Consider the following 21,638-nt stretch of genomic DNA (forward strand, 5'->3'; position numbering starts at 1 on the left):
CAGCCCTCTGTGCACCTGCAGCCTTCTCAGTCGGTAGAGCATGGGAAACTAAAAAGTCCTTGGCTAGTGTAAGCACTACCTGGCAACAACTAAAACATCGGTGCCTTATCAACTTTGTTCTCATCCTAAATCCAAAACACAGCACTGTACCAGCTACTAGGAAGGAAATTAACTCTATCCCTGCCAAAACCAGGACAGTTATCAAATACTTAACCTAGTTACACCATAACACTAGCTGCGTCCTAGTCCAAAGACAGTGTGAACATAGTATCTTCCCCCACTCCCAAAAACCTTTACAGCAGAAATTGATTAAGTCAGAAGAGTCAACAGTCCCAGAGTGACCCTGGAAAAAACACCTTTCTGATCAGAGTACCAGGCAATAACCAAGCTAGAAGAACCTTTGACTGAACTTTTCACGTCTGTGTGAACAAAATTCTGCCACGCATCAGCCATATGGCATGTAGTACCACAACACCGACCCTTGGAATGAGCTGGATACATACTTCACTTGATAATGCAGGCTAAATCCTGGAGCAGGATTTAGCACATTTTCCCAGACTTGTGCTAGCAATCACATATTGCGAGTACTATGAATAATGGTGTGCAAGAGCATGCTTCAGAGTGTACAATAAAAGAGCAAGTTAGCTCTTTTATTGTCATTATCTTAGGATGATATATCAGTTAGGAAAATCTGCCTGCCTCTGTCAACCTCAGACTCAATACTGAATTATTAAAATGGCTAAATTTTAAAATATGACATCTGAAAATACATAGTTGCATTTAACCAGAGATAATATAATAGGATAATAGTCAGCCTGCAACTCTTGAGATGGCTGTCCTTGGAAGCTGAAATGCTTGCAAATGATCTGAAATGTGTCTGTCTGACATTGCCATTACTGAGTTTTTTCATTAAGAAAGGGAAACAGACAGGTACCGAACCCACACTGGGGGTTTGGGACACCTGAGGAATGCTCAGGCTCAAACCACCTCAAGTACTCTAGCTCTCTGTATCACATGGTACAGCCATGGTGAAGGCTTGAAGGTCAGGAAGGCTGGCTATCATTGTATAACAGCATTTTATTTTTTTTAAACCAACATTGCAAAGGAAAGTTCTGTGAAGCAATCCATAGTTTACAGAAAGATTAAGAGTTTTCTTATTATCTAGCTTGTTCCAAACAACAAAAAACTAGCTCCTCTACTATAGGTCATGAAAATCCTCTTTCAGGATGCTGTCTTCTGGATCTGCTGCCTTTCCAGTCCCCACACAGATCTAGCACAACCTTCTATTTTCTCCTACCAACCAATGCACCACATCCACTTGCTCAGGTTTCACTCCATACTGCAATCTCACCACTGTCAGCACAAGCCTGTAGCTTCCACACTGTAACTGCCATAACCACAAGAGAGTAGTCGGCTCCTACTCTCCTCCTCTTTGCAATCTTCTATCAGCTGACTTACTGAAAAGGAGAGGGCATCACCCTGTTAAATAACACAAACCCTCAGTTGTAGAGGGAAGTGAGCCAGTAAAAGCTGATGCTGCCAAAGATGAGACTCAACTGCACAGCACACCCAGCATGCCACTCCAAAAGACCTGTGCCTGCAGAACAGCAAAAGAGTTGCTGAGAAGTACATCATGGTCCAGCTTCTCCCAGGAGCTTGTGTAGACCACTGACAGGTTCAGCACATGAACAGCATCAGAAGTTTTGGACTGCAACAGCAGCATAGGCACCAAGTATGAAAACAGAACATGGCTGGTCTTCCCCACCACACACAGTAACGTTTACAGCTGCCTCCACACTGAACTGTGCAGCACAAAGCTGCAAGCCTTAGCCATTGCAAATTTCACTTTAATAACCTGTCCAGAACATATGCTTTTCGAACACATTCTCCATTTCCACTCCAATTCAATTTTGAAGTGTGTTTGATTTACTAAGCAGTCTTCTCAGGCACGCTACACTTTACCAGAAAGTAAATGCACATGCACTGATTTTTATGAAAAAAAGGCAAGATAAAAGCATTTATCTTTTGTTTTCGAATATACTGAGATAAAAATCAGTAAAGCAAGCCATTTCTAAAGAATGAGATGTAAAAGGTGAGTTATACCAGTATCCTTTTGATGAAACTACTCCCTGTCAAATGTGCAAAACACTCAAAGCAGGCACTGACTGTTCCAGGAAGGAAAGATTAGGAAAATGGTCCAATATACCCTTGGAAGTTCAAACAGCTCAAGCACCACCAAGGTACCCTACAGGACACAGTGAACTGCACTTTATCCACCATCTAGCACATTATAATAGCTTTTTAACCAAGTCTCGTGAATTTTCATTATTTCCATCTATGATACCGTTTCTCATTAGAACCACACTCGAAAGAATCAGACACACAGGTCTTCCAGTGATCGTACTAAAACAAACAAGTAACACCATACAGGAATACACTGTTTGTTACAGTGCAAGTCGTGTACCTCAAAGCCTTCCGTGGGCCTCCCCACTGCCCTGTGGCTTACAAGCACTTATCAAGCTATCACTTCCCAATATAAGCAATCACATGAAACGCCCACATGTGTTTGCACAGGGAGAAGCCTGCTGCCAGTACAGGAAGGTAAAGGAAAAACACCAACACTGTTAAGGCTGCTCAGGAAGTCCAGCAGAAGAAAGTTATTTTCCTTGGCTTAAATTCAATAGTTCCTTGATTTCACGGACTTGGAGTGAAGTGCGCAGCAGCTCTTCGTATTCCACCCCTGCTAATGTGAAATAGATGCCTGTTGATGGATGTATCTACATGTGCCTTATGTCAAAGAAAATCCTCAGGTTTAATGAATCCTCACTGTAATACAGTTGTCTGAAAGACACATTCGAGAACGGCTCCAAGAGAGAAGAGAATCTGCCAAAAGACTGTCAGATTCCCGCCAGTCAAGCAGCAGGAGAAAAGCCACGCTCCACATCTCTCTGCACACTGAAAACACCAGGCCCACAGCCTCTGCAGCATGCAGGAACATTATGGTAGGCCCTCAACTCCAAGCACAGACAGCAAGATCACTCTGACATTGCTCAAGAGATGCACCGGGCAGGGGTGGAAAGGCTGAACGGTTGTTCACTTTCTCTGCTCTTCCTCGCCACACAGACCTAGCTCAGGATAGCTCCACTTCTACCCAGCCACAGCAGAAACTCCCAGTGCCCACGTGCAGGATGAAATCAGACAAGGTGAGCTCAGCTGAAGGGGGCAAGCCTTTTCTCTCTATATAAAACCATCACGGCAAAAAGAGTGCAGTTTCCTGCAGGATTACCAAGATGAACTGGTGTGCAGAGGGGTTAAATTATCACCAGTGTCAGCGGAAGAGAAGTAACAGGACCAGGCGGTGAAAGAACACCCTTTTTTCACTGCAAAAACGTGTTAGATTAGCTGAAGCACTTTCTAACCGCGTATCAACACCTCCACAGGCCGTAAGAGATTCCTCATGTATTATGTCCATTTTCTTTTATTTGTTTTTCTGTGTTCTATGTAAGACAGAAATCTCTGGAAGACTTAGAGCACTTTAGGCATTGTACCTCACACTGCGGGACACTTCCACATACTTACATGATTGTACTGATTCGTCTTTGAGGGAGACTCACTGTGTTGCATTACAACTTCTCATTTTATGTTTTGGGTTTACCTTGGCATCAGTCCATGCTACCACTAACCAAAAAGTGCACTGGGTACCCTACTGGTTCTGTTATAAAATAAGCAAGGACGTATTTACCAGATCAGAAGAGTAAAGCATCCCTCCTCCCCCTTTTTTTACAATTCTCCCTGATGTTTGTAAATCTTTTCGCTAAACAACAACAAAGCATGCTACACATTATCACTCACTCAAATGTATATTAAAAATTCATATCTCTGAAATGCCTCAGTACCGAGCCAGAAATCTTGCAATGTATTAACAAGATAAGCCTTCATGATGAAGTCATCTTATGGCATCTCAAGCAAGTAAATAGGTTCTCCCACATGGTAGTTTCCTTCCCTGTGTCCCACAACACTCAGACAGGGACAAAGACCCTCAATTTTTTAGGCATGTAACAGTGGTGGGAAAAACTGAAGTTCTGGCAGAGTTAATAGTGAGGAAAGTGCTATAAATAACACAGTCAAATAAAATAGCTTTAGCACATAAATTAGGAAGTTGGCCACTGACGAGACTTTTGCAAAAAGAGAGTATGTCTGAGCTCCAGTTTTCTTCCTACTGCCTAAGTTTATGCCTTCAAGCTGTATTAACAGAGCAAGCATCCCTACCATTTCAGTCTCAAGTTTCATTATCAACAACCTGACTCTAATCTTAGTTTGCATTCGTAAGGTGTTTTGATGGCTAAAAGTGCTGTGAAAATACCAAACTAAATTATTTTATCACTTTAAAAGAAAATGCAAGATAATTAGGACAGGCCACAAAGGATGTGCTTTTGATAGTAGCTCCTTGAATCAGCAGCATTGAAATGTTCAGCCATGCTCACTGACGTTTGTCATTTTATGACACACAAAACAGAAAACAGGCTCTTTATTAATTCCCTGAAGAATGGGACTCTAAAATAATCGTACTAACCCCAAACTACCCCAGTTGTCTGGGAACTGCAGGAAAATTGCATTAACTCTGCATATTCCTCTAGTTTTCTTCAATGTGCATGCTATCTAAACTCACCTTTTTTTTCTAGGTCATTACCATGTTTCAAGCCTCAGCTTCCAATTTTGTGCTCCAAATATCAGTGCAGCAGGCAGGACTCTGCCCGTGTTGTAAGCACCTATCTCCTTATTTTTCCTAGCTTTTGATCCAATAAGATACCAGCACAAAAATAAGAACAGAGGCAAGTGGTGGCATAAGGGCATTTTTCAACGACAGAATGATTGTTTCAGATGACAAAAGGAAAAAAGAAGCTTCAGACAACAGAGAAAGCCAGCAGTATCTGCCTTGGGAACACACAGTTTGTCCATTGTGGCAGTAAAAGCTAAGTCTTACCCATTTTCTAGCATGTGCTACTATATATCCACTCATGGTGCACTGCAGAAAGCTATAACAAAGAAATCAGAATTTCTTGAGGACAAGTAACTTTTTATGTGAAATAAGCAGTCACCCTCAAGATTTGCTACAAATTAATTTTAATTTAAAGCTCACTGTCACCAGGATAATTTTGTGACATTAAATACTTACTAAGAAAGGTTATTATGAGAAGTACAGAGCAAGGGAGCTGAAAGTATTTCTGCTTGGTGGTAAAGTTTATTTTCTTATTCAAATTAGTCTTTTTGTGAAAACCTGAAGAAGCTTCTTTCACTGTCCTTTCAAGACCAGTCACATTCAAAACAACTGCATAAAACAAAGCACCCGAGAACAAGCTTTGTCAATAACATGAGGCTAGAACATTGACTTGCAAAAGGCATTTCTGTGTTAAAAAACATGTTCGGCCAGTACCTTCATGGTACCCTGACAGCTGACTACTTGCAGAAACTTCTTACAAGAAAGAATCTTGTAAGATTCCTTATAAAAATGTGGTTACAGAATTCAAGCTCTAACGTTAATCAGAATATAAGAGAACTTAAACATAAAATATGAATATAAAATAATTAGCACCCCTGTAACAGATCTGTCATAGAAGGATGTAATCTCTGTAACTGCAGATAAGCAAACTGAGAACCCTAAGGAGTGAGCCAGCAAGAACCTCTTCGCTGTGCAGACTACCAACCCTGGCTTACGCACACTTAGTGTATAGGTCCTAACAGTGAGAACTGCAAGGTGGAATTAGATATTCCCTGGCACCTGCAGCTGTGCTGAGCCCAGCTCTTGTTCCACAATCGGAAAGCTGCAGAGATATTTGCAAAGCACTCCCTTAAGAGCCAGATGTATGAGCAGGATTTCTAGAAGTAACTCAGCTCCTCAATGCAAAAGACAGTTCCAGGCAGGAGAAGAAAAACTGGCTCTTACTCTGGACTGTCAAGATCCATGCAACATTGTTTAGACACTGCAAAAACAGTCACCTCAAGCAAAGATTTTGGACCATTTGAGCCAGAAAAATTCTGTGGCAGCCACTTAGCTGCCTCTCTGCTATTCCAAAGAAAACTAAGATTTAGCATACTCTAAAGAAAAACCTCAATAATGAAGGGAATCGGAAAGCTGCAAAGATTTTCTTGGTATGTGTTACATTCTGCCTTTAAAGAGTTGTGCTAAGCTGTAGCTCATCACAAGATTCTGCACCTGAATTATGCACAGCTGAAAATAGATGTTTACTTCGGTCAGACTGCTACTGCAGAGACTTCAGCTGTGCAGCTATATTTAGAGTAACAAAATGTTAATTAAGATCATTTCATTCCCAAGATCATTTCAGCAATGAAGCTAGCACAAAAACCATGCTCTGCGCTCAACGATTGTCTTCTGACTGCAACATCTTGCTGTACAGCACTTAACAGACAAAAAAAATGACTAAGTATTTAGACACCTTAGAATTAGTATGAAGAAGCTATCATTGCTTCATATTATCATTGCTTCATATTCAACACATCGCTAACTCGCACGGTGATAATCTTGTAAAGTCAACTCATTTCCAAAATATAATAAAGCAGCATCATATAAACTTCATGAATGACATTTGGTGCAAGCAGACTAACACTCACCAAGTAAACGTGAATACATCTACACAGAATGAGAGGCTAAAAGTTCTATAATAGCACTTGCATTTATTTTTTATTACACCGACTAGGGCAGTCTTACTCATTTTTCCATCACAAAAAGGAGTCACATGAACGGACACGTTAACAGAGACCACCCAAGATTTCTACTGCCGAGGCAGTGCTAGTTGATTTTGGCTAATAAGCAGCAACAGTGACATCTAGCGCCCGTTTGACTTCAAGATACTGGATTATCAGAAAAATTCCTATCACCCTGTTAAGTGTAAACCATTATTTGTATAGGTAAGACATCAGGGTGACTGCCATACTGCATCCGAATTCTGTTGTCAATAAGCATCTACAGAAAATATACATCTACAAGAATTAGTTGGCAGGGAAATCCTGATCTCAGCACATCTAACTCAAACAATTCAGTGTACTGAACACATCAATGTTCTCATTTAAATAGTTGCACAGAGTCTCAAAGGTAACATACAGCAAAAATAAGTGTGTATGAAATTTAAATAATCTTCCATGCAAATTCATCCCTTAAACACAAACACAACTTTCTATTCTAAAATGGACAGCCATGTGAGCAAGCTCTGTAATTTCAGATGGCTATTAAGAAACTTACATGGAAATGATAAATTGTGAAAACGTAGTCCTGAGGTTTTGTTTTATTGAACAGTATGCCAGCAGAAGCTTCAAAATATATTTACATTAGTTTTATTAATAATAAAAGATCTAATTTCCACATACTTGAATATTCAAAGACTAAGAGACACCTACTTGTTAAGCATCTTCAGACATGGATAGATCTGAAGTTTTCCATAGTGTTACATGTCATCTACCTTTTCAACTCTGCAGACTCAAGCAATCAGTAGAAAAGAATAAATATGCAACAGAGCTGTAATAGAGTAATTTCTCTAGACATAGTCCAAGATTTTTCTCAGCAAATAAAACAAGGTGGTTTGAAATTGGCTGAGAGGAAAAAAAATGTTTTCAATCAAAGTGAGCAAACAAGACATGAATACTTCCTAAACCTGCCCAATTTTGATGGCCTTTTTATTGGAATAGAGTTCTCAAAATCCAGCCCAGTTTCTCCACTGCCCCTATAAAATAATCATTGTATTACAGCCAGTCTTTCTTTGACTAGAAAGTTTATTGGATTCTTGAGCAAATTCTTGGAACTACGTTTCCTCAACACCAACACACACAAACAAAAGTAACGTGTTTAAAAAAATTACCTGGGATTACAGTTAGCTGAAAGTAATGAAGCTTGTTTGGGTCAGGAAAATTCACTTTACATGTACCTGCAAAGGAAAAGAATAATTTACATCAGACAATTGTTTTTCCACTGTTGGGAAAGCAAATATATAATTTTTCATACTCTCCAAATTTACTCCCTGATTAATCCTTCCAGTCAAGTGATTTCCTCCTATACTTTGTCTCTAAGCACCTCTTCCCTATACAGTTACAGGTCACCTGCAGTAATGGGACTTCACTTCTTTGAGCTGTGAGGAAGCTTATTTCCTTTCAGTAAACCATGCTGTCTCAAAGACCTTAAAATGCCAAAGAATTTGGTCTTCTGTATATATACTAGCTACATGTTAAGATGACAGCATACATAATGAGCATCTCTTCCTTACAAGTTCTTTAATGGTAATGCGTGTATTTTACTATTTGATCATACACTGCAGTCTGCAAGAAGTCATGCCACCACAGCCCTATGCTAACAAAGGATTATTTATACCTGTAAGGTATAATGAGATACAAGCTTTACTGAAAGCCTCATCCAAAAGCCAGTGAAGTCTCCATTCAGCTGTCATATTGAACAAGTTTCTTCTGCGCAACCAATTACTCACATTAACAGCAAAGGTTACAGAGCGTCATTACAAACCAAACACTATGCTTTTATTCTCAGACTAGATGAATTTAAGGAGAATAGTGAGAATGAAGAACCAGTGTGAAAAGATAAAACATCAATCTGATGAATCTGTTGAACTGAAAGCACTGACTAGTTTCAAGTTCACAGCATAACAGCCCTTAGCATTTGATGACACAAACTAAGATGTCTTCCCATGCACAACATTGGCCTTTCTTGACTATGGCAGAGACAAGCTGTCAAGCTGGCACTAGAAGATGCCATATCCATGGATATATTATCCATATTATGCAGCCTTTAGCTTCTTAATCCATCACGCTGGCTGTTCTTTTTCTGTAGTCAAGGAGCTAAATAGTATCAGAGATCTAGACCCTATTTGCCTGAAAAAATAACTAGAACTGTACACAAATCCTAGTAATGCATTTGCATTGTAGTAACTACAAACCCTGACACACGTTTCTCAGGTGTTCGTTATCCTATAGAAGAGTCTACATAAAGTTTAACAAAAGTTAAAATTACCCTGTGTAAAATCTCTATAATTGTCTTTAAGAATGAAGAGCATACAGAAAGGAAGAGTCAAATACTGCCTCTCCTGCCCTCCTTTTTGCTGCTTCTGTTCTGTATTTTTCCCCCTTGTAATTTCTCCCACCAGGCAGTCTGTACACTGAAAAGCCTGATTTTTGAGATCTGAGCATTGACCCGGATTTAGAAACATTAGCAAATAGAAGATGCTCATCAGAAGCAGCACTCAGAAGTTTAACCTGCAGAGAAAAAAATATGGTCAAAGATTCCCTTAGTTGGGGAAAGACTAGAAACATCACGAGCTACCTGCCAGCATAATCAGAGAGAATATTCACTGCTTTTCTTTGTAAGATAAGCACATGAGCAAGACAGTGTGAATACAGAGCATGGTAATAACCTACACGTACACTCTCAGTCTGCTGCAAGCAGCTCATGCCTCTTTCCTTGCAGGGAAAACAGATTACTCTGAAACAGGAACGTGCACCACAGGAAGTTAATGTAGAGCAAGTGATGGGCTCTGAATGTACCTCTGCGCTTACTAGGCAATAACTTGTTGGGCTTGCCTGTATTCCAAGAACTCATGGTAGAATGATGCTGTTCTGGTCAATGCTTGAAAAGAAAGGGAGCTCAGCAACAACTCAGCTTCACTGTCAACATCCACCCTCAGCAACAAATACAGAGCAGCAAGAACTTTACTCCCTTTTATAAAAGGGCTTTGTGTTTTGTTGTCCATTACAGAACTAGGTTTTCTAAAGCTAAAGAGCAGAAAACATATTTTTGATTTTTAACTATCTATTCTCAGCTTTAGAAGCAATAAGCCACTTACCCCGTGCTCTTAAAAGTCTACTTTAAAGTGGCCATTAATATTTTCCACTTTTAGTATAACATACAAGTTAGATTCCAGGCCTAAAACCACATTATCTTGCTTTTTTAAGGAATATGGTTTACTTTTAAAAAAAATTTTCATTAGTATTCTCACTATTAACAAACACATCAGGTTACAACTTGCATGTGAAGTGAAAAAGCACTAGGCTGACTTAATATATTTCCGGAGAACTGAGCTATTTGCTCTGCCCCTAAAACAGCATCTCCTGTTTCGAAAATGAGAGAATGGAGGAAAAACAGAAATGAGGCAGTAAATGCACTCCTCAGTTCCAGGTACCTTTTGGGTGTTTTATGAGGGAAGCTCCCACTCCACCACCAATCAAATCCTAGAGCCAAATGATCAATACTGCTTCCAAAGGACACTAACAAGAGATCCACCTCTCCACAACCTTTTAGGAGGGAGCAACAAAAAAAACCTGTTCAAACCTGAGTGGCAGAGTTTTGCACAGCTTTCCCTAGAGTTAACAAATATCATTAGCATTCATACTTCAGTCAAAACATTCAGTTCAATGGTCCTTTTCCCCATAAAATGCATGCCATCAAATGCTATACTTACAAGGTAAATTAGCTTCAAGTTCTGCAACCTCTGTTGAAAGAAAAAAAAAATACTGTTATTTATGCAAGCATAAAGCCATTCTTGAAGTCCAAATTGGCAGACCTGATTTAAACCACCCTGTAAATCAAATTTCACTTAAAAATATAATTAAGCTGCAGTGGAGGTTTACCTTGAAGTTTCTCTTTAAGCCACGCAATTCATCACTAAAAATGTTCAGCTGCCCTACAGACAATGCAAACGTATCCTACTGTGATTAGGAGGTTCAGTTCTGCCAAGACTGAAGCGCCAGGACTTCTAATACACAGAGCACTGGCATTTCAAAAGATGGCATTATCCAAACCTCCAAAGTTGTCTACATAAAGCACTAAAATACAGAAAGCCATAACTCCACAGCCTGCAAAACACAAGAACAGAAAAACCTCAAGAATCAGGGTGTCAGTCCAATAATAAAAACAAGTACAGGAGGTTCACAGCCTATGTAAGCATCACCACTCTCCAGCATCTAACTGCTAGTGCTCTCCCACCATCAGCTACGGACTCCCTCAGGTTAGGCACCGCTTTTGTGGAGAAGCCTCCAAGCACGATACCACATACTGCACGCTTGGAAACAGCTACTGAAACCCTGCTTCAGTGGCGCTGTCATACGAGATGTTGTCCTGCCTGCAGAAGCCAGCATTGAGAGCACCGAAAGAACAGAGAAAGACAAACCTTCACTTCAAGCACCCAGCACAGCAACACGCACAGGGAAATGATAAAAACAACTGCATCCATTGCATTACTCCTCCCCCCAACCTCTGCACTGTTGAACAAACTCAGAGTGTTAAGATTTTTTGCTCCTGTCCCTGTTGGATATTTTCCCTCAGAGCACGGCTTGCTATAGATGCACACTCCTGTTCAGTTAAGATTCCCTTTTATTTATTGTATTTCCCATGCATAAAACTTAAAAGTTATTCATAAAAGAAAGGAAGTAACCTGATTCAGTTGCATAGCTCCTAGGAAGAGAAGTTTACTCCTAAGCCCTTTCTCTGCCACACTACTTTCTCCGGAAGACCCCCTGCTTTCTCCCTCTTTTGTGTATTTTACTGAAGTCTTACTTTCAACTACCTGTATTTCACATAAGTATGAATGAGATGCATCAAGATACCTCCCTCTTTTACTTCTAAAGTTCTAGGAAACCTAATCAAATATATTCTTGCATTTTCTGTAGTGTTTTTTTCCACTTGATTTCTAACTTCACTTTCTGGTCTGCACAGACACAGCTCATTTATTTGTGCTAACAACAAGGTGTAAGAGATTTCATCACCAACTCTCAAAAACATGTGTCTAAAGAAAACTGTAATTCAGTTTAAGATGTGGGGAGCAATTTCTTGGCACAGAATCCAAACTGATCTCATCACCGTTAAGAGCTTGCTAATTCCCCAGAACTCTTCTTGCATCCATGCTTACCAAACCTGGCTGGTCTCTGCAGCAAGCATGATGCTTATTTGACTCCCACCTCCCACTTGCTTGGCACAACTCTGGTATCCCTGCATCTGCAGCCTATTAAACCAAGAGAGAAAACCCCACCAAAACAGAAGCACTGTGTTTCACACTTACCTAAAAAGTTCACATTTGCACTCTTTAAAATCCCACACTCTGCAGCACTCGAGTAGCCACAGCTGATTTAACCAAAGTTGTGCACTGAAAGACACATGACACTGGGGGCACACTTTTACTAAAAGTTTTCAAAGAGTACTGTCTTTATAATATACCAAAAATGTAATTTCAGCTGTAATCAGGGACTTTATTTTTACTTTCCCTTTCTGGTTAAAAAAAAAGACAAGACATAACTACTGAAGGCTGCAGCTATACAAACCCATTGTAAGACTATTCCCCCAACCCTTTCACTTTAAACTCAGCAGCCTTTCATAGTGGGAAGCACTATCAATCTTCACTAGAGGGTAGAGTTTAGGACGTGGCTCTTATTTTAAGGTGTTGACTGCTTTCCTTATTGCTTCCTGTGTTTGTGTGTTGTTCAGTTTAATGAATCCTGCCCACCCTTTGCTTCAATTCTGAGAAAAGGACAGCAGAGAAAAGGGAGACACAAAAGGACAGAGCATGTTCAAACCCAGCAATGGCCAGGCTGCAGCAGCTCTGGTGAGCTGGGACCTCACTTCTGCCTCCTGCAAGGTGCAGTAAAGAGTTTACTGATCGCCATAGTTCCTTTGAAGTGTGAAAAATTTGCTGTAATACATTCACGCTTCCATGTTTCCCTTTGTCTTGGCACAAGAATGAGCGGGTTTTCTTGTGAAAACATGGTAACAAAGGTGCTCACACCCATGAGTATTAAATAGTGTGCTCTTTCTTTGAAGGCGTGCAAAGACGTGAGAAGGCTATAAGTAATCCACACAAAGCTTTGTAAACAAAGGCAAGTTCCCCAAAATTAAGGTTTCTAATCAACTCTGCAACAAACCACTGAAACTAAGAACAAAACAACTTTATAAAGATGAAAAAAGAGACCTGCTTCAATAATCTAAACTTTTAAAGTAACATCAAGTAAGGAAACAGATGTTACTATTAACTGAGCCATATAAACATTGGTGATTAACAATAACTAGCCCATTTAATGGGCCAAAGCTACAGTGTTTGTGAGTTTTCCAAATTCTATGACTCTTTGGCAGTGACAGTCTTGACATTGAAATAATTTTTGTATTTCGCTGCAAACATTTTGACCACATCATTCAAGCTCCATTAAGATTCTGATGTTTTAAGGTATGTATTTTCTACATAAAGCAATACCACTGACAAGAATATTCTCCATAAGAAAATGGCCCTTGTGCAGTCTGCCAACATATTGGCATGGTTTAACAGATTTGTAAATAATCAAAATGTAGAAGCAACAATTAGAGCTCCAAATGCACTGAATTTCCAAGAGCTCCAAAAGCCTCACTTAAAGAACAAACTTAATCTCACAATCTTTCTGACCTCCTCTTGCAAAAAATGACTGTAACTACAGCTGAACAGTAAAGAAAATCCAATTTGACTGCTTTTCATAATGTTTTGTGGATAATTAGTATCTGTGTCTCAATTCACAGCCGCACCTCACTGTTCCTTAAGATGCCGAGGCAAACAACTGGATAACCCAAGTTTCAGGAAATATTGTGCAAAAGCACTCCAGAACTTCAACGGGAAACCACTGCTCGTCAACGCCTGCTCAGCGCTAGCTTAGCAGAGGTGCAGAAACACTGTGGAGCATCTGAATCCCTCCCGCAGTCAAGAGGGCTGATTGCCAAGAAGCAGCAAATCCACCTGCACTGCAAGGCCCTGCACCCACGCTGATGAGCCCTCACAGGTAGGTCCAAAAGGCCATAGTGTAAGCACAGACACATGCCAGAGCTTCTGCAGGGAACAAACTTGGGTGCAGTCAGCCCAGACCAGCTCCCGACCAGCCAGTCTGGTGTTCCTGAAACCTTATTTGATCTGGTGCAGGAGCACACCCTAGTGGCAGGTATATTTGCAGAGTCCTGCTCTTGACCCAGTATGCACTTGCTTGAACAGTTCCAAATGCTATTTTAAACCATAAAAAGAATAAAAAGGCAAGGATTAAACTTAAACCTAACACAGACTTTGGAAGAGTTGAATGCATATTTATTATGTCTCAGTAGCAGCTTAGGAACTTTATAAAACAGGGGAAAGCTAAGCCTAACACAAGCAACCAGAGCTATTTATAAATGATTTCACAAACAATAACTCTCCCTACCTATGACAATTCTCAGGACAGAAATAGGAACACACACTCGTGACGTGTGTATGGGCATATGGTTTATGAGAGACCCACGTGAATGTTATATTCAGTAACGCACAGACTATAATCACATTGTTCCCTCCCCTTCCCCCACCCCAACTCAACAAGTCAGAATACAGAAGTGCTTTATTTACTAGCCTTGCCACAAAGAGCCAGGCCATATGCTTCCCACCGGAGTTTGTTTTTCAGTACACAAAATGAAAGCATTATTTCCTCAACTGAAACAAACATTATTCTCATCCACAGCAATACTTACTTCTCTCTGGTTTTGACCAAAAAGCCTCCCTCTCCTGTTTAGGTCCCCTATTTAATGTGCATCTTTAAGACTGCTAGAGATCACAATAAATACCTTGACACTCTAACAAAAACTCCATTTTCTAAGTATTAATTCTAGCACTATAATGCTGCTTGCCTCCTAATTCTATCCATCTATCTTTATAGCACTTAGCTCCTCTGAACTGTACAACCATATGTAGCAGTATTAGAAGTCAAACAAGCTGCCTAATGCTGCAAGTTTTTCGATAGAGTAAGAGATGTGTATTTTCCTTCCACATCCAAATGTTTATTTTAAACAAGATACTATCAAATCACATGCTTCAGCTTCTATACACTATTACAAAACTTATTATCCTGACATCAAAAACTAGAAAAAGCCACTGTGGTTGGAAATCTCTTAACACTGCAATGTATCAACTCATACTTCAGGTATGCTGAAAATCAGAGGCGTAAGAAGTGAAGCAATACATTGAACCAGGCCTCCCTTTGTCAGTGAAATCCTGGAAAAAGTCTCAGTAATAATTTTTCAAATTAGCTTCAATTCTTCTTGAGTCTTTTTGGCTTTACAGTATCTATCACAGTTAGGCTGCAAGCATTTTAGTGTAAACTATTAGCTTCCTCTTTAATAAATATAAATCACTCATTCATCAAGCAGCTTTCCACTGTCTTCTTCCAAAATAAAGGATTTCATTTCAGTTGGGAGGGGGAGGGAGGGGGCTAAGAAGCATCACTGAAAAGGAAATGCTTCTGTGATTTAAGTTGTGCAATATGCAGAAGTTAATGCAACATTTTCAAAACAATGCCTCAAGTAATTTCAGGAGTGTTAACGAAGGAAGGTTTTTATTAATTCTCAAGAAAAAAAAGTATTCTTTTATTTCTCAATTTTCTTCACCTACTATTGTGAGGAGAGATATTACCGTACCTCAAGTTTTGAAGAAAGCAAATATGTGGATTCTCCTCATTTTTACTTACAATGAACATTTACCTCGTTTTTATGACCAGTTTCCCACTTCCTTCTACAAATGCACACCTGAAACATTTTCTGGTTACATAAATCTGGTTGTAAAACCCATAAATGTTGAAGACAACTGAGGAATAAACAATGCTAACTCATTTTCTTAGATATTAAGTTATTTCAAGCTGTCACAATCAAACTAAACAGCACTGGTAATATAAAACTGAATGATGTTTAGATGCACTATAAAAAAGGCATTTCAAGGGATAACCTTTGTGATCAATAAGCATATACATCGCTGCTACTGCTGACATCCTGGCATGTTCTTTATCTTTAATGCAATTTAGTAGTCACGTTCATTGTACAATATTAAACTTAATAGTACTTTGACTTGTCCTCAGCTCCTTTCAAATTTTCAGAAAGGATATCCCTTTCAAGTTCAGCACTGCATGGCTCAGAGCATTCTGCAGGAGCAGTTGTGTGGCCCCTATTCCTAACTTCATTAAGTTCCCCCTTAGAGATGAATTCAGCATCAAAAATTGCCTTTGCAGCACAGAACAAATTGAAAGCCACTAAAGTAAGTGTACTGCTTGCTCTATTTTAACTTTAGTACTAGGTCTACAGAATTAGGGCCTTACTCTCCAACTAAGCCTACATTGAAAATTCAGTGAAAACAGAGATGCAAGAATAACTCACACTGAACTCTTAACAAAGTTGTGCTTTATTAAAGCCTCTCTCCCTGCCAGAGAGGCAGCAAAGCCCCTTCAAGCACCATTTCTGTCTGCTCCTCCTCCCCACATCAGTATTTGCTTTCTACCTTCTCCAGTTGTTCACATTGCCTCTGTTTGACTTGTCTTGAAACATGTAAGTCACTGCTCGGTCACTCCTTCTTGGCCAGAAAGCCTCTCTCCAAGAAGTGTCAAGCCTGAATTACTAGTCCTCGCCTTCCCACTCCCTCAGACACTTGTGCCCTCAGTGATTTTTGAAGCGGTGGATGTTTTCCTGCGACTTCCCAGGGTTTCAGATCAGAACAACTACCATGCTCCTCACCCCAGACACATATACCCTGCTAACCTCCCAAGTGTGCTCCATTAGTTTCTGAGATAATCAGCAGGATTATCAAATAATAATAATATTTGATATAATAATAAACAGGATAACCAAATCCTGTTTAGCAGCCATAACTTTTAACACCCCAGAGGAAAAACGACTGGAAGAGAATATCCAGCTGTCTCAGAATTACTTCCCTACATAAAACTTTAGGGATAGAGATTTTTTTTTCCTTTCACAATACGTCCATGAAATAACCCAACAAAACAGTGGCCTGAGCCATGATTGATATTTGAATATATAATAATACGAGACATGTAAGTAATCAAAGGCACAGCTTAGAAAAACTAACAAAGGGCACCAGTATTTTAATAGTAACTTTTTCACAGAAGTGGGAAAAAAGCCTGTTTAACTTGCACTCATCACTAAAGCCAAGGACAGCACCTGACAACACTCAGCTGATAGCTCACATACTTCCAGTTTTAGTAAAAGGATTTCAAATGCCAACTTTGAGTTTTCTTCTCATCCATATGGTGCAAATAGCTAAGATCATACCTAAATTATCACTTATTTTTCCTACTTTAAGACAATATCAGTTAGGAGATGTATCTAGTCAGTCTGTGCCAAATTTTTAAAAGTTTGTAAGCATCATCTACACTTATCACTGGCTGGGGTCACAGCCATCTACCCCATAATCAAAATGTCATTGATCTATTTACCAGTCAGCATACACAATACATTTGAGGACTGCAGGGTTATCAGTGTGACAACACATCCTTCACAGAGATCCTATAATGCCTCCCTGGACGGGACTCTCTATCAACACAAACAAGGCTGTCTTTAATTTACCTCCAGATAAAAACCAGACACTGTCTGTGTCTGGGCAATACCTCTAGTAAAACTGGCAGACATCTGTCTGCAGAATTTATTAGACTATCACCAATTTACTGTGGATCAGGAATAGGAAAGTATCTCTCCAGCACATCATCACTCGAGCAGGTGAATAGCTACCTGACCTTGGCTCATATGCTATCTCCAGCTCCCAGGGTCGGGTGGGCTTTAGGGTACTGTGCCAAAAATCACCCTCAGCTAAGCTTCCAGGACAGCCCACCCTGTGTCTAAGCTGCTGTGGAGGACACTGCACAGACCAGCTGCCTGCTGTTCTCCTACTGACTCAGGAGCTATAGACTTATTTGACGCCAAAAAGGATCCAGATGTGCTACAGAAAGAGCGTAGCTATCACTGAGCTTTCTAACGTACGTCACCACAGTCCCTTGTTCTTTCAACTCAGAGGCTTTACACAGTAGAATAAAACCACCACCACTAACACCGTTAAGAGGTACAACTGAACCAGCACCAACCTCAGCACAACTGCTGGGGCAAACAAGGACATAACATGACAGGCCTTTTCTCATCTCCTCCTCCTCCCTTACTGATAGCCAGCGTTTCTTTTCTTTTTTGTAGAACAGATTATTTAAGAATTCACAGTTGCCAGGAGATTGACCTGATTGAGCCTTTCACCCGTTCTGCAACTGTCATTTGTTTGATAACTCCAGCCTAAACAAACATCAGTAACAACTTTTACTTACAACTACTCTTACAAGCTCCCACCAACTTTGTTTCAAGTCTAATACAATAGCCTCTTACAGTTTCACACAATCAAGCAGTAAAAGGCATCCTCGCTGTATACACACCTTTAACAGGCAGTCTTCACTCCCTATCAAACTCATTCCTGCAGATCTAGACATGACCTAAAAAACCTGTCAACATCCCGAGTCCATCCTCACTCAGGCTCTGAACGTCATAGATGCTGCTTCAGCTGATCTAGCTTTAAGAGCTGGAGCAAGTTCTAGAAACTTTTGTAACTGAATGGTCTACATTTAAGTTTAAAGTGTACCTTAAAAGAGAATATCCCCAACAAGTCTTTTTCAGACTACCTACCAGATTTTCCCTTCACTTTCAGCATAGTTATACCAAAGTGATCTACTTCTACTGTCAGTTACCATTTCGGTCTAGAAACCATTCTAACCAGACTGACAGCCACTCCTACAACTCTTTTGGGAAAGCCGCATGATACAACTTTCACACACAATCAGATCACGATCCAACACGCTTGTCAGAAGGATGCCGGTAGTGACCTGCTTTTAACATTTGTCAGTTTGGGACTCAACTCATTCAATACTTAGTCTGCAATGGTTTGCTAATGGTAGCCATAGCAATTACAATGTCGATACCAATTTTCCATAGCTTACATGCTTTTCTTCCCCTGCAGACATCGGTAAGGTTTTAGTCATAGAAGTGAGAAACACAATTACTCTAAGGGTACAGTAAAATTTCTTATGGCACTTTACACTATACCAGGCATTGTAGCTGAAGTGTATTTATATTACACAGCTATTTTCCCCTCAAGTCTACACTTGTAGGTTAACGAAAATCTCAGATTATATATATTTAGTAATTTGGCTTTGTAGCTTAGCCTGGTTAAAGAGCTTATTCCTCTTGCCTGATAGCTTTCCCCCTCAGAATTGGAATTAACTGAGGATTTCCAAACTGGAAGTCTAAAGCAACCTCTTTGCAAGTTATCACATCAGGGTTCAAAGCGAATTAAAACTCCCTGTCCTTAGAACAATGCAAAGAGAGAAAATTGTGACCATAATGTTCCTACAGTCTAGTTGAGGCACTTCTCAGTTTGCAGTGGAACCTTGCTCCACTATACAGTGATATGGCAGAATCTACCCAAATTCGAAAAAGCCATATGTAACACTATGGTTAGGCGATATCATTCCGGCAAATACACCACTGTCAGTCTCAAGCCATTCTGAAATAAGACCAGGAAATGAGCACATTTCATTTGACTGGCAGGAATCCTAACCGTGACAGCTTCCACATCAACAGTAGTATATTCACTATCGATCATTTTTAGCAGAAAAATCAACCTGAACAACATATTCCTTGCCACTAGATCAAGCTGCACAGCTCGAGCATTAAAACACTCAACTATTACCAGAGGGAGTAAACCTGAGTTTAAGCCCATAGTAACTGCAAAGTGTCAGCACCTATGGATTTTTAAATATAAGATTATCTACACTACAGAAAAAATGAAGAGCAATAAAGAGCTGTCCCCGATTTTACTATAAAATAGTTTAATTATTGTCTCACAAACTACCTCATTTACCCAGAACTGCCACAGAGTAAAAGTTCGGGGGGTTTTTTCCCCACCAATTGAAAGCCAGCTAGTAACAACCTACAGTAGCCTTCCTAGAACAGACCACATTGTACTACAAAAATGAGTGCTGGTTTTTTATTCACTACTTCATAATCAACTTCTGATGACTCCAGGCCTAAGAAAAATATATCTTTGCATTGCTTTTTTTTTTTAAGCTTTTTAAACTTTATTGCCTCTGATCTATACAATTAAAGACCACTGGAACACTAATGTTGCTTTTAGGACTTTCTTTCCTGTCACAGGCAGTTACATTTTTGCTCAAAAAATACCTTCCTATCAAGTCAATTCTGATATTCTCCCCCTATATATTTAGTGACACTTATGTGACAATTTTTTATCGTAATGTTTGATGACGCAGTTCCCAATGATGGATTAATTTTTCAGCAGAGTAAGGAGGAGGCTTTTTACGTTTTGCATTATTCAGTGAAAATAAGCGTCCTACAGGCAAAGGGATGTTGGAGATGCGATGTACACCAATATATACCCTACAGTATAAATCCTGAGATAAGTCACAAGCAATTTTAAAAATACTTCTGGATATTATTTTAATATTGTTTACTGGCAACACATCTGCAAACTGTAAATCCCAAAATATTTAAACAGAAGTTCTTTTCACCTTTAACAAGTAATTTATCTCGGACAGACACCCTCCGAGTTGAATCAGAAGCTGGATTGGATGCACGGGGTCCTCTGACACCATCATCCCGCTTCAACTTGCTTGCCAGAGTTAGCATTACTGCTGTCTTCAATCTAGAACACAAATATTAGAACAAAGTCAATTACCAAAACTAAAGCACTGGGGGGGGGGGGGGGGGAAAAAAAAAAGACAGAATTCCAGAGTTCTTCAGGACTTGTTTACAGAAAGCCCTTGGCTGGAATCTAGCATTGCCTCTCCTCTCATATATAAACCATATAGGCGGGGGGGGGGGGGGGGGGAGTACAAAAACAAGTTACAGTTAGTTCCTTATTCAACATCTATCACCATATTCTTAGCAGTCAAACAAAGAATATGATATATACAGTTAAAATGACTGCGATGAAAGATGAGGATGGCCTAGAGTACTTGAAGAATGAGAGTTTGTTTCAGATGTGAATACTGAGAGAGTTACAGTACATTAGGCCAAGAGGAAGTTCAATTTTGCTGGAGAAAGGTCAGACTTTCATCATCATTTACAATCCAGTTTCACTGCACCATCTACCGCAGTATACCACTGCTTGACATCGCTCCTTCAAAAGAATTGCTGTGAAAATACCCCTGCCACATCCCTGGCCAGACAACCTGCTATGACCATTCTCATCCATACTTCACATGACAATATTCAGAGCTACTTTTTGGCTGGCCAAAAAAAAAAAGAGAGAAAGGGGAGGGGTTACTGGAACAATTCTCTAACACTAGGAAGTAAGCTTTCAGTCAACTACCAGGACACAGGAAAGGAAATGGATTTAAACTGCAAATAGTGCAATTATCTATGCAGCTGCACAACAGTAACTCTTCACAGTGCAAAGCAACAGTGGAGAAAGTTACATATGGAGATTTGATAACTGAAATGAAGAGATTTTTTGCTGTGTCAGTCCTCCACTATAGAAGATAACTGCACTGATAAATAAATTACAATAAAAGGTGGACAGAATGCCAAAGTCATAAAACCAAAACATTCAGTCTGTCATGGCTTAATACATTTTGACACTACTCCTAGTTGAAGGCAACTCATTCTTCTTAACATTTTGGCCAAAACCAACATAATCCTGACAAGATTCATTCCCTTTAGGCCCCACCACCACTAAAATGGTAGGAGAAATGTTTATCCTTTAGTCATATGAATTAGTTAAACAAAATCAAGGCAAAAAACTTGTAAGAAGTCAGCACTTTCCATG

General features: G+C 39.8%; 1 protein-coding gene across 2 annotated transcripts in view; it reads right to left on the reverse strand.

Moving 5' to 3' along the window:
• UBE2F (ubiquitin-conjugating enzyme E2F (putative)) overlaps positions 1 to 20,509 on the reverse strand; it is an 87,366-nt gene extending 66,857 nt beyond the window's left edge. For both annotated transcript variants that reach the window (XM_009329637.1, XM_009329636.1), the window contains exons 1-3: positions 20,380 to 20,509; positions 10,473 to 10,502; positions 7,872 to 7,937 (exon numbers count right to left, since the gene is read on the reverse strand). In XM_009329637.1, coding sequence (XP_009327912.1) covers positions 7,872 to 7,937; positions 10,473 to 10,502; positions 20,380 to 20,497 — 214 coding nt within the window. In that variant the 5' untranslated portion in view covers positions 20,498 to 20,509. The remainder of the gene's footprint in view (positions 1 to 7,871; positions 7,938 to 10,472; positions 10,503 to 20,379) is intronic.
• Between the last annotated feature and the right edge of the window lie 1,129 nt (positions 20,510 to 21,638).

This window comes from Pygoscelis adeliae, unplaced genomic scaffold (assembly GCF_000699105.1).
Source record: "Pygoscelis adeliae isolate BGI_AS28 unplaced genomic scaffold, ASM69910v1 Scaffold7, whole genome shotgun sequence".
NCBI classification, from domain to species: Eukaryota; Metazoa; Chordata; class Aves; order Sphenisciformes; family Spheniscidae; genus Pygoscelis; species Pygoscelis adeliae.